General features: G+C 41.8%; 1 protein-coding gene across 4 annotated transcripts in view; it reads right to left on the reverse strand.

Moving 5' to 3' along the window:
- The window catches only part of CRPPA (CDP-L-ribitol pyrophosphorylase A), a 264,411-nt gene extending 252,485 nt beyond the window's left edge, over nucleotides 1–11,926 (reverse strand). For 2 of the 4 annotated variants that reach the window (XM_058526606.1, XM_058526613.1), the window contains exon 1: nucleotides 11,500–11,924. In XM_058526606.1, the coding sequence (XP_058382589.1) occupies nucleotides 11,500–11,756 (257 nt within the window). In that variant the 5' untranslated portion in view covers nucleotides 11,757–11,924. Of the gene's footprint in view, nucleotides 1–11,499 lie in introns of all 4 variants that reach the window. The other 2 variants (XM_058526629.1, XM_058526620.1) reach the window with 2 other exon arrangements.
- Between the last annotated feature and the right edge of the window lie 1,088 nt (nucleotides 11,927–13,014).

Consider the following 13,014-nt stretch of genomic DNA (forward strand, 5'->3'; position numbering starts at 1 on the left):
TGGAAAAAAATCAATTGAATAGAAACAATTCAAAGCACTTTTACATTCCAAAAGTTCTGTCTTTCAAAAGTCCATTGAGTTGTCAACAAAGCTGGATAAAGGATGTAACCCTAACTTTGCCTACATAAAGGTGAAATATCATAGCTTAAATAGGGAAACTACAATAATTAAATTTGTATAAATATAAACCAGGTTCAGATAAGATGGAAAACCTCATAATTTAATGAAATATAAAATTAAAGGAATCTGTTGAGTCAGCTACAAAACATAAAGCAATTTTTTTTCTGTTGTAAAACATTTTCTTAAAGACCTACTGACATACTGCACTGCAAACAGTCCACACTGGGTGGCGACTGCATGAAAAAAGTTTGGCAGACTTCTCTTGAACACCAGTGGTAACAGAGGCTAATGTCATCATAGACTCAATGTTCCACAACCAACAGGCCCAAACCAGGAAAACTGCCTCTGACCCATGATATCAACTCTATTGAATAAAGGTCACTTTAAAATTTAATGGAATTCTTAGCCTGTGAGATCCTATATGCTCATGCTGACAGTTCAAAGTCTTAACACATTTTTAAAGACATGGAAGAGGGGTCTGAAAATTACTGAGTAATGAAAATAATTCTATTTTCTTACTGAAAAATGAAAAACATTTGGGTTTCTTTACTCAATAATTAACAATCTCCTACCTTCTTTTATTGAACAAACTCTTCCAATAAGCCTAAACCCCATTCTGCCTGTGGCTACAATACTACACTGGTGAGCAAAACCAAGAGCTACTTTAAAGGCATACTGTCTTTTCATTTTAACCCATTCCTTTAACAAATATTTATTGAGCACTGAATAAATGATCAACATTGAGAATACAATGGAAATAGTCACTGCCTTCACAGAGCTTACAGATGAAACAAATAATTCCAATAAGCCATTGCAAGCCGCTATGAAGAAGTTCAGGCTCCCGGGTGGCATGCCAGTAGAATATCTGATCAGCACAGAGAAGGCCAAGATGATGCTCCCTAAGGAAGCAGAGTTTGCTCTACAATCCAAGGGGTGAGTGGCAGGCATATCAGCAAAGGTGTTTGGAGAGGGGAGAGCGAGCTCGTGTAAGCAGAGGCCATGGCAAGGTCCTCGGGGACTGGGAGGAAGTGGAGCTGGAGTTCTGCAAGTAAAGGGGAGAAGAGTTCATGAACATGCTGGAGGCCCAGGCAAGCACCAGGCTGGGAAAGGCCACAGTGATCTCCCAGGCCTTGTTAAGGGTTTTAGTCTTTAATCCTAAAAACAACAGGAATCCAGAGAAAAGCTTTACGTAGGGGAGTACATTTACACTAAAAATAAAAAATTAAGAATACTCCCATCTCCCCATGTTCTAGGCACTGTCCTATGACATGGAAACTGTGCTAGGCAGAACAGCATCCCCAGAAGACATCCATCTCCTAATTCCCAAAACCTGTGACTATGTCACCTTACACGACAAAAGGAACTTTGCAGATGTGATTAAGGATTTTTTTTTTTTTCTGGTGAAGAAGATCAGCCCTGAGCTAACATCTATTGCCAACCTTCCTGTTTTTTTGCATGTGGGATGCCGCCACAGCATGGCTTGATGAGCAGCGTGTAGGTCCGTAGCTGGGATCTGAACCTGTGAACTCTGGGCCGCCAAAGCGGAGCACACAAACTTAACCACCACACCACCAGGCCGGCCCCAAGTTAAGGATTTTGAGGGGGGGGGATTATCCTGGATTATCTGGGTAGGTCCAATATAATCAGGAGTCCTTATAAGTGAAAGAGAGAGACAGGCGAGTCAAAGGAGATACAATAGAAGCAAGGGTCAGAGTGATGAGGGACCACAAGGAATGTGGATGACCTACAGAATCTGGAAAATGGCAAGGAAATGGGTTGTCCCTAGAGCCCGCAGAAGGTAGTAGAACTGCCAACACCTTTATTTTAGCCCAGTGAAACTAATTTCAGATTTCAGACTTCTGACCTCCAGAAATTTAAGATAATAAATGTGTTGTTTTAAGCCACTCAATTCATGGAAATTTTTACAGCAGCAATAGGAAACTAATTTAAGGGCATAAATTTTACTCTGAAAGCAAGGTGGAGAATATATTGGGTAGAAGGAGAAGGATATAAAGACCAAGTAGGAGGCTGCTGCTAGAGTCTGGGCAAGACAATGATGGTAACCTGGCTACCAGATGGAGCTGATAGATAGGATTTAAGAGATAAATTAGAGATAATAACCTACATGAGTTAGTAAGAAAGATTGGCAAAATAAATGAAGTATCACATAATATAAAATAGCAGCTAACATCTATTAAGCACTTATGTCTTACGCATTATTCATGTTCTAACTCATGTAATCCTCATAACACCTCTATACTGCCTCTAATATGGAAAACAAATCAGAAAGATATCTGATCTATAGATACATTTTTCTATACTATCATCTTATGCCAAAAGATACTGGAAGCAGAAAAAATGTTTACCATTTTTCATCAAGACAATAAACATTCCATTTTATTTCATCTTCTAGAACATAGGCTGCATGATAGCAAGGATAATATCTGTCTTGACCACTGCTTAACACCTAATACCTAGTAGATACTCGATAATCATTAGTTGAATGAATACATGACCTTGGTCTGTCTCATCCACCAGGAGCAATGTAAGGTCTTACAACAGAGCACAGTTTCAAGGATTATGAAAACACAGGAAGCTGTCCTCATCGCCTTGCTTAGCTACAAAAATCAAGGATGAAAATAGCCTTCCCTATGCAGTGTGGTTTTGCTAACTGTTTTGTTTCCAGGCATTTGACTCTTTACTCTGATATCTCGATCCTAAGTCTTCTAGAAGCCAGGACTACTTTTATGTTTTGTCAGACACTTGGGGGAATTTTAATCACAAATAAAAATAAGACAGTAATACTCACAGAATGCCAGAGAATAAAATATGTAGTAATCTGTACAGGCAATCAAGAGGATTCTGGAGTAAGACTAAGCGTGGGTTGCTCTTTGTTTTGTAGCCCATCCATCCCCCACTCTTTCCATTGCAAACAATTAACTTATACTATGCTTACACAACTTAGAATTTATGCTGTCCTTAACAAAGCCCTAGCAAGTGGCAGTTCCTCAGTGCCCCCTAAATGTGGGGTTTCCCAAGGTTCTGTCTCCACTGCCACAGCAGGGACCCAGGCAGTCATCTCACCCATAATTATGGCACCAGCCTCTTAGCTGGTTTCCTCCCTCTCATTTTATCCCAACACAATCCCTTCTCGCCACCTCTAGATGTTTCTTCTGAAGCGCAAATGTGAGGCCATCCCCTGCTAGCTCTTGAGCTGAGGCCTTCAAGACCTGACCTCAGCCTACTTCTTCCTGCACCATTTGGTCTCTTCCATGCCCCTCTTACTCTACTGACCACAACATTCTCTCACACACCCAGGTCTTCATTTGTGCTGCTTCCTCTACCTCCGGACACTATCCTCCATCCCCATCACTCCCCCAATCCCACCCACTCCCAGCTGAGTCCTACTTCTTCAGCTTTCAATTCAGATATAGCCTCCTCCAGGAAGCTTTCCCTGACTATCATTCTGGGTGTGGCATCCTGCTCTTGGCTTCTGGAGTACTCTTATTGCTAGAGTCTTATCAAGCATCATACTGTACTGTTTCATTTTCTACTACCCTAACTAGGCTGCCAACTCATAGAAAGAAAAGACTATACCCCAGGGCTTGGTGCATACTAAACTTTCAGTAATATTAATAGTAGAAACAGCACCTAAGAGGTATGGAATCTTTGCTAGGTGCCACGCACTGTGTAGAGCCTACAATATCTCACTTAACATTCACATCAGGTCTATCAGGTAAGTCTCTATTATCTCCATCTTACAGAGGACACAGAAGCAGTGACCTACCCATGATCACACAGCTAGGAAATGAAGGAACCAGGCTGCACCCCAGTCTGACTTTGGAGCTCACACCATTAACCTCTGTAAATGCACTAACACTGTCTCTGGGAAAAGGTCATAAAAACCAGGAGAGAAAAGATCATGTCTGGATCATTGCATCTCCTGCATTTTATCAGTGTTAAACCATATTACATGGCTACTTTTGTGGTCAAAAATGGTCAAATTTCTTATAATTTATTATAGTTCAAACAAAAGTAGATACTCTTCATTTATGTGTTCATTTAGTCATTCAACAAATATCAAGTAAGCATCTAACATTTGCCAGGCACTATGCTAAACACTGGCAATACAATAATGAACAGACTCGCAGAATTCCTGACCTCACAGACCATATGTCAATAAATATCTGTTAAATGAATAGATGAATAGAGAAGAGAAAGCATAAACAATTAATAAAAACTGCTCTTAATTTATAGAAAAGGAGTATTAAAAGTAATCAAATATTTCAATTGTTTATCAATGTGACACCACACTTTTTTTTTTTTTTAAGAGAAGTTAAAAGTACATGTTCAACTAAATCAGTGGGCAAGACTGTTCTATAAGGCAAGAGCTTAACTTGTCTCCCAAGCCATTCACCTGTTATTTTTCATAGTATATTCCAGCAGAATAGATTAAAAGTAACTTTTACAGACATCATGTTGTTATTTTTTTGATGAAAAGTTACATTGAATTAAATGTTAAAATACAGAACAGGGGTCGGCCCGGTGGCATACTGGTTAGGTTCGCGCACTGCGCTTTGGCAGCCTGGGATTTGCGGGTTTGAATCTCTGGTGCAGAGCTGCTCACCGCTTACCAAGCCATGCTGTGGCAGGCATCCCACAAAAAATAAAGGAAGATGGGCATGGATGTTAGCTCAGGGCCAATCTTCCTCAGCAAAAAAAGGAGGATTGGCCACAGATGTTAGCTCAGGGCTACTCTTCCTCACCAAAAAAAAAAAAAAATAGAATAAGAGGGAGAAAGATGATGGGACACTGCTTGACAGAGCAGTCATTCAAATATCTGTTCAATGAATTAATAAATTAATTAATCAACTCCCAAATGTAAGGCCCAATTTTACTGCAATGCTTTAAAATTGCTATGAAATAATCATGTTCCATAAAACAGAAAGCAGGTAAATAATTACAGATATACCAGTGGCTTTAGACTTTTTAAACAATTGTATGAGGCTCTAAAGAGAAAATGTATTCTAAACCAGTGTTTCTCAAACGGCATATTTCAGGACCCACTAGCACGTCATCAAATTAATTTAGTAAGTTTAGACTAACATTTTTGGGTAAATGAAACAGAAATAGAAGGGAATAATTAGAATGCATAGTGAATAGTAAGGGTAGGTTGTTTTTGTGAGATGCTCTTTCAAATATGCGCGTGTGTATGTATGTGTTTGTCATTGATTCATAATGCAAAATCTAATTCTTATAACAAGTCACAATAAAGTATGGAAAACACTGTTTTAGACCACTCTTAAGAGATAACAGGTTTATTATCCTATTTTGTTCAGCAACCTAGCATACACCCAGCACTTGCAAGCCTTCGTAAGTACTGTTTGTATTTCAAAGGATTTATTCACATTCCTTTCTAGTTATAGAATTAAAAGCCTTTTACAGTATTAAAATTTAATAATGTAGAATCATGGGACTGAAAAAGACCTTAAGTACCTCACACAGTGCCTACTGAACAAATATTTGCTGAATAAATGGATCTGTCGACCTCCTGAGCTGAAGGCAAGTCCACACCAACCCCCCCACCCCATAGCTGGATTTTATCAAGTTCTGAGTATTTCCTTCCAGCACATTCCATAAGCAAATACAAACCCAACTTCAAACTCCATTATACGTACAGACATTTTGAGGAAGAAACATAATATCTCAGACGTTATTTTCTCCCAGAATAACATAAATATTACTTACAGGAGCACTCTGCTCACAGTTTAATAAGATCAGTTGAAAATAGAACATTTAAACAAATGCTTTTAAAAAACAGCTGGAAAAATCAGGCCTTATTAACACCTCTCAAGCGCTCTCATCCAGGCTGCAGAAGTTTAGCCCCAAGGGATAGTGGCAGCTGCTACTCACTGCTCTGGCAGCCTTCAAGGAAATTTAGCCTCTGGATTGTGCTGGGGCCACAACTTATAGATTTCCATCTCTCCATATCCACCCTGATATTTTAGCAGCAAACTATTGAATTGGTGTGAAGGGGCTGGCTCCTGATTGCATTCAAAATGTCAAGTCTCCTTACTACGGACCATGCAGGCTCCCAGTCGTCAAGCCCAGCCTACCAGTCCTGGTCTTATCTCTTGTCTTAGAGGAGCCCCATGGGGGCCGTTGGGAACTTAACACCAATCTCTAGTCATCTGACCTGTACAAAATACAGTCCCAATGTATTCTTCGTACAAAACATAGGCCTGTTCCTTCCCTTGGCTCAGACTTGGCCCTTTTATTAATGAAGCATTGACAAAATTTTAAGTCAAATTCATATATCTCAGCAATCACTCAAATAAAGCATCTTAAATGACTCTCTTGCTGAATTCCTGATCCAATTAATTACTAAAACCTGTCAATTCTACCTCCTAAATATTTCTTCCATCTTCCCTACCCCATTCCTACTACCTCAGCTTAATTCAAGCAATCAACATCCCTCATTTGGATTAACATTTATGTACTTATTTCTAATCTATCTTGGTCCAGCAAAATTTGCAGTGTTTTTCAGAAATATAGGACATGGGCCAGCCCCGTGGCTTAGCGGTTATGTGCTTGCGCTCCGCTGCTGGCGACCTGGGTTCGGATCCCAGGCGCGCACCGACACACCGCTTCTCCGGCCATGCTGAGGCCGCGTCCCACATACAGCAACTAGAAAGATGTGCAGCTATGACATACAACTATCTACTGGGGCATTGGGGGAAAAAAAATAAATAAAATTATTAAAAAAAAAAAAGAAATATAGGACAGAACAATTTTTTAAAGTATGCAAGAAAACAACAATTAAAGACAAGAAGAAAGTCAAAAAATCAAATAAGCCACAAGTTAATACACTGAAAAACATACCATGGAGTCTTAAACTATTACTAAAAATAGATTTCCATTAGTTTTCCAAATGATAAGACAAGAAAGCAACCCAATCTCAATCACAAAACCAGAATTTCAATAACATAAACACACACAAATTGACAAAATGGATTTTTTTCTTCAAATTCATCTGTAGTTATCAGACTCCAGGAGACTAACTCACATTATCAAACTTAGAAGGGACTAAAACATGAATTAGGATGCCAACATAGTAGTATACAATGATATACGTTACTACCACAAGGTCTAGAATGCCTTTTATCAGTGGGGACAACACATTTTCTTCCTATAGAAGATATATCTTGGAGCAATTTATAATAAGGTTTTTGATGAGCAAGGAACTGTATCAAGGAACAAGTTATCTTAAGCAGTGTCTTCCACCTAAGAGAACTCAAGAAACCTCAGGAGCTATGGGGAAGGCTGTGCCAGAGCTTGTTCAAATCTCTTGTCAGAGGACTTCCCACCCCCACCCAGCCCAAGCCCCCATGAATCTGAATAAGCATGGCCAAAGATTGCCTCTCTAACTTGTTTTTGTTGCAGTTGTCATTTTAGTCTATTTAGCTAGTCCAGGTTAACTAACCCCCCTTAATGACACTTTCTTTCCTTAGATATTTGAAACCAGCTTCCTACTTCAGACCTGAGAATACACTTTTTTTTTTTAAAACAGTAAAATTTAGATATAAGTTTATCAGTTGTGAGTGGATTTTACAACTTAACTGTCAGAGCTTTATGCCCCTGCAAATAATACCATTGTCATATATTCTTCTTGGAGCAACATTTCCTTTTAGAAACTCAGGTCATAAAGTAATAGTTATGTAAGAGACTAATACCCTTGATCTCAGTTCCTTGTCAGAAAGATGAGAAAAAAATCAAAGTTCTCTTCATGTTACAGTCTTTGGTTCCATAATTTATATTTCAATTCCCTCTAAAGGCCAAATAAAACTTTCAAACTACTAGAAACATCATTTTTAATCAACTTCTGAAAGGTCCTTGTTCCTAGTAAAACCTTGAAATTAGCTGTTACATTTGATCCTTTTAGTTATACCCATAATGCACAGATCTGAACTACCAGATGTATAATCTTAATAATATATAAACATATACAAACACATACATATAAATGTCTATATGTATATACACATGATGGTTAATTGTAATAAATATACCCACACACAACTGATTTTGATACAGACTTTGAGCTTCCATTTGTCCCAATAGAGCCTTTAGCCAACATGTCTCAGGTTTGTGAGGGTTCAGACAGTCTTTTGAATCTCATTTAACAAGATAATTTGTTTTCTAAGAAACTTCAATGGCACAGTAGTAGAACTTGGCTCAACTAGAAAAATGTGTATTTTCCCAATTGTGACAGGAGGAAAAAAATAAATGATCTCAAGTCCTAGTCAATTCACAAGACAGATTTTCTCTCAACATCTCCAACTTCTCAATTATAGAGGAGCAGGTGCTTTAATATGTAGCATGTTGTTTGAAAAGTAAGCTTCCTCGAGTTTACCTTAGGATCTAAGGATCTCATAATTCCAACAAGCAGTCTTGCTCTTAATTCCTCTCTAGCTGTAGAGCACCTCACTGGGCCATTGGCTGTGCTGGTTCCGAGCCAGAAAATAAGCCTCCAGTGTTCAGACCGGGATCTGGGAGTCTAACTGTTCCTTTTAAAAGTTGCCACCCATTGTCTTCTCAGCTCTGTCTACCCCACCTTCAGAGGTACACTGTGCCTCTGATGCCTGAACCTTTTCCAGGTCCTGTGACCTCAATCAGCTTGCTTCTTCACAGCTGCTCTACCTGAAGGCTTATGTCTAAGCTTTCTTGGGTCTGTTGAATCTGATTGGTTACTGCTCCTCTCTCTCCTTTCTTCCAAAGTTTTGTTGGTATCTTTTATCTGCTCCATCTCCTGTTTCATTCATTTTTCCCTTGTATGGCTATACATGTCTAGCCTCTTTGGGTGGGTAAAAGAAGGAGTGGAAGTAAACACACATTTAAATGGCACTGTTTAAGTAAAAGGATGGCTAGTCACGTGTCTTTACATTTCCCTATCCCATTTTAGGGCCAAAACGTCAGTGGTGACCTCCTTCTCTTTTTTAGGCCCCAATTAGTTCCTTTTTTCTGTTTATAATTTGTTTTATATTGGTTCAAAATTCCAAAAGAAAAAAAAAAAAACTCAACCCATAGGGGTTATTTTTCCAACAAGGATCTTTAATTTCTTAGTCAATAAATAATGACGAGGAAATAAAGATTACTCATAACTTCTCAGCCCTCTATTAGTGAGATGGCAAAGGTTTGAGCAAGGAAAATCCTAACTTAGGGCAAATAAAATGAGCTTTGAAGTCAAATTCTGGACATCAAACTCACAGCTCTTAAAGGGCAAGGGGAGCTAACATCCTCTTAATAGAATCTAGATGATTAACAATGGTGACATCCAATTACCGCTCTTATTTGCGACATTGAGGGCTGTGCTTCCCCTTTAACTAATAAGCATGCATAATTACTCCAAAGAGCAAAAAATAAGAATTTTACAAGACATTTTCTGCTTCTATTTCCTTTCCTTGTTTGAACTTGCATAATTTATCTTTGGGGATGAAATTACCTCAGCCTTTTAGCTCTAGGAAAACGATCAGGAGTCTACAGAGCCATCTTTCACAAAAAGAAAGAGAATGGCGGGCTTTCGTTGGCAAATGGCCAAGAAGCACGCATACGCCCCTGTAAAACGCAAGGTGTCCAAGGATTTCCTGAGACATACCCGACATACAGTCGTATTCCATAAGTTCTTCAGGCACTGTAAGAATGACAAAAATGAACTATTAAGTATTTCAAAGTGAATTTTGATTAGTTACTTTTGCTATTAGAATTTTAAGACTGCTGTTATCAATTAAGGAAAAAAATAGAAAACAAGTGTTCTTTGTCTTCTTTTCCATAAACAAGGCCTTTCCAGAGCATTTTACTTTAAAAGTGAGGTTTTTTTTTTTCTTTAGCATCCACCTATCTCAGACTGCCTCAGAAGTCAAGAAGATGCAAAAATGCAAATTAATGCAGTTTTTCCATAGGAAGGAAAGTTCAGTATTACAATGACTACAATCCCCTTGAGCTAATTACTAAGTACACCAAGATCCTGCTGGCCAACATCCATTGTGTTCCATAGGATTCCTCCTATGGAACTATGAGCTATGTTGTCACAATGTCTACGACATCAGCATATTGTAGGTGCGTGATTCATACAATGGTTTCAAGGAAATCCCCCCACCCCAACTACCCAGAGAAAGGGAAGACTACAGAAGTGAGAAAGGAAGAATCTGGAACTGTGTCAATGTTTGTATGAGTTTCAGAGGTAACCACCAGTCTGTTTACAAGACTCAAGGGTGATTATGGCTCTTTACACTTCCATTCTCCAAATGACAATACTCAGAAAGTAAAATAACCATATGCAAAGCAACTCGGCCCTTTGGCTTCTGGGGTGTGTGAAAGAGGGGGGGCTCTTTTCTGGATGACATGCTACTGTCCTTAGACTAGAACCTCACTAGCTTCCTCCTCATGAAAGCCTCCTGCAAAGGCTACGCTAAAGAATGCCATCTATCTTGAAATGCAAACGGTTTAACATACTACCACGGCTCCCCACTGGCTTCAAGGAGTTTAAACGCCCTGGCAACATGTCTGTGGACCTTTGTAATCCCCCTGCTTCCTATCCCTCCAGCCTCACCCCATGCTCCTTCACACTGCTCAGTGCCAAAGACAAAATAACATACCCCCTCCCCCATTTTCACCTCCTTAGCTCCCCGCTACCGCTCCCCTACTCCTCCTCATCTCATTCCCTCTCCCTCCTTCACTTCCCCGACTCATCAGTACATTTTCTAACAAGGTAAAGCATGTATTGGCCTCAATTTCAGAATCCAGTACCCTTAAGGCCGTTTCCACCATCGAAAGGTTTGAATTCTGCTCCTCGGTCAGTCTTCAGCGCCTAGCAGTTAGCTCAGTTAACGTTAGCGAATGAATGGATAAAATGAACAAAGGCCCACGAAAGTAGATGTGCAAGTAAGACTCATAACCACGCATGCACAGAGAGAAAGAGAGAAAATGAGAGAGAACATATGAAGCAGGCAGGCAGGGCAGAGAGACTCCTAAAATAGCTTCTCCTCATTAGGCCCCACAGGGGCCATGCTTATAACTACATATTCCTTAGTCCCAACTCATTAGTCCAGCTCCACGAGCCAGGCTTTCCCCACCGCGTCGACGGCCTGGGCACGTAAAGGGCTGAGCAGCCCCAGCTTCCGTGCCCATCTCTTAAAGGGCCAGAGCTGCCCACCTCGGAAATGCTGGCGGGAGTGGGGGCCCAAGCTGGAGTGACTGAGCCGCCGAGAGAAGGCGCCAGCGCGCGCAGCGGCAGGGGCAGGTGTCGCGGGCTGCGCGCAGCGGCAGGGCGGGGAGTGGGAGGCCGACCCCGGGACCCAGGGCGCGCCGACGCCGCTTTACCTCTCCAGGGCCTGCAGGGTGTAGCTGATGAGCGGCCTCTCCAGGATGGGGCAGAACTGCTTCGGGGTGGGGACGCCCATCCGCTCCCCGCTCCCCCCCGCCGGCAACACGGCCGCCACGGACGGAGCGCGGCGCCCGGCCTCGGCCTCGGCCTGGCTCACTGAGGAGGCCGAGGCCGCTCGGTCCTCGCCGCGCAAGCCGCGCAAGCGAGGCCCCGGCTCGGCGGGCCCGGGACCGCCAGGCAGCCCGAGCTCCATGGCGGCGGGCGGCGCGGCGGCCCCGCTCGCCCCGCGCTAAAGCGCCCCGCGGCTGCTCGGGCCCTCGGCCGGGGTCGCGGTGTGGAGGGCGGACGAGGGCAGGGGCGCAGAGCGCGCAGATGGCGCCCACCCGGGCCGCGCCGTGGCGGGTCCCTAGGGGACGAGCCGGCCGCCGATCTTCCCTGTCGGCGTGTCTGCGGCCTCTGCGCCCGGCCCAGCGCCCCCGGGAGGGCTGCCGTCCCCGGCTCGCCACTTCTCCCGCGAGCCCAGCAGTCGCCGCAGGTGGAAGAGCCAGCCCTCCTTATAAGCCTAAGAGTCCCATTAAACTCAACAGCTGTGCGTAGGCAGTAGCGCTCAGGACTCCCTCCCATCCCTCTCCCCTGAGGGGATTTGGAAGAGATTTGGATTCAAGTCACAGGATGGGACAGAGAGATGTGCACCTCGATTATCCTTCATTAAACTCGTCAGGCTTCCTGGTTCCACCTCTGGTGAAGACAGGTGGATGGGCAAATGTTATTCTGAAACATCAATACGCCAAACTGCTGGTGGTCCTAAATTTGTCTGCGAATTGGAACTACCTTGGGAGCTCAAAAAGCGCTAATGCCTACGTCCCAGCCCCAGAGATTGGGATTTAATTGGTCTGGTGTGTGGCCTGGGCTTTGGAATGTTTTTAAAAAAAAAATCCCCAGGTGACTCTAATGAGCAAGCACATTTTTGGAACCACAAGGCCAAAGCAATAATACTAATAATTGCTGAACAATGGACACATTATCTCATTTAATCTCCAAAAGAACCCAAATATTACTGTTTCCCTTTTACAGAGGAAGAAACAAGGTTATATTTAAGTAACTTGCTAAGGTTGCACACCTAATGGCAGAGATGCCTTAAGGCACTTGCACAGAATTACAGCCAGAGTTGAAGAATTCCAGGCCTGAAGCATATCATGCCCTTATTTAGTGCTGTCCTTGCTGGCAATGTTTACCACGAAAGTGTGCTGAAGCATTTGGAGCATCAGAGCATTTTGTATTAGTTCCCTGGAATGTAAACTACACGAGAGCAGGGACCTTACTTTTTTGGTTTGGGTTGTGTACGTACCTCCTGGAATATAACAGAAGCTTAATAAATATTTACTAAATGAACTACTGATTGAATAAATTAATGAAAATTGAAGTATATATGATTAAATATTTACTAATTCATATTTATAAATCTTCACTCATCAATAGTTAATATAAGATTCATAAAAAAGGATCTTTTA

Source organism: Diceros bicornis, chromosome 3 (assembly GCF_020826845.1).
Source record: "Diceros bicornis minor isolate mBicDic1 chromosome 3, mDicBic1.mat.cur, whole genome shotgun sequence".
NCBI classification, from domain to species: Eukaryota; Metazoa; Chordata; class Mammalia; order Perissodactyla; family Rhinocerotidae; genus Diceros; species Diceros bicornis.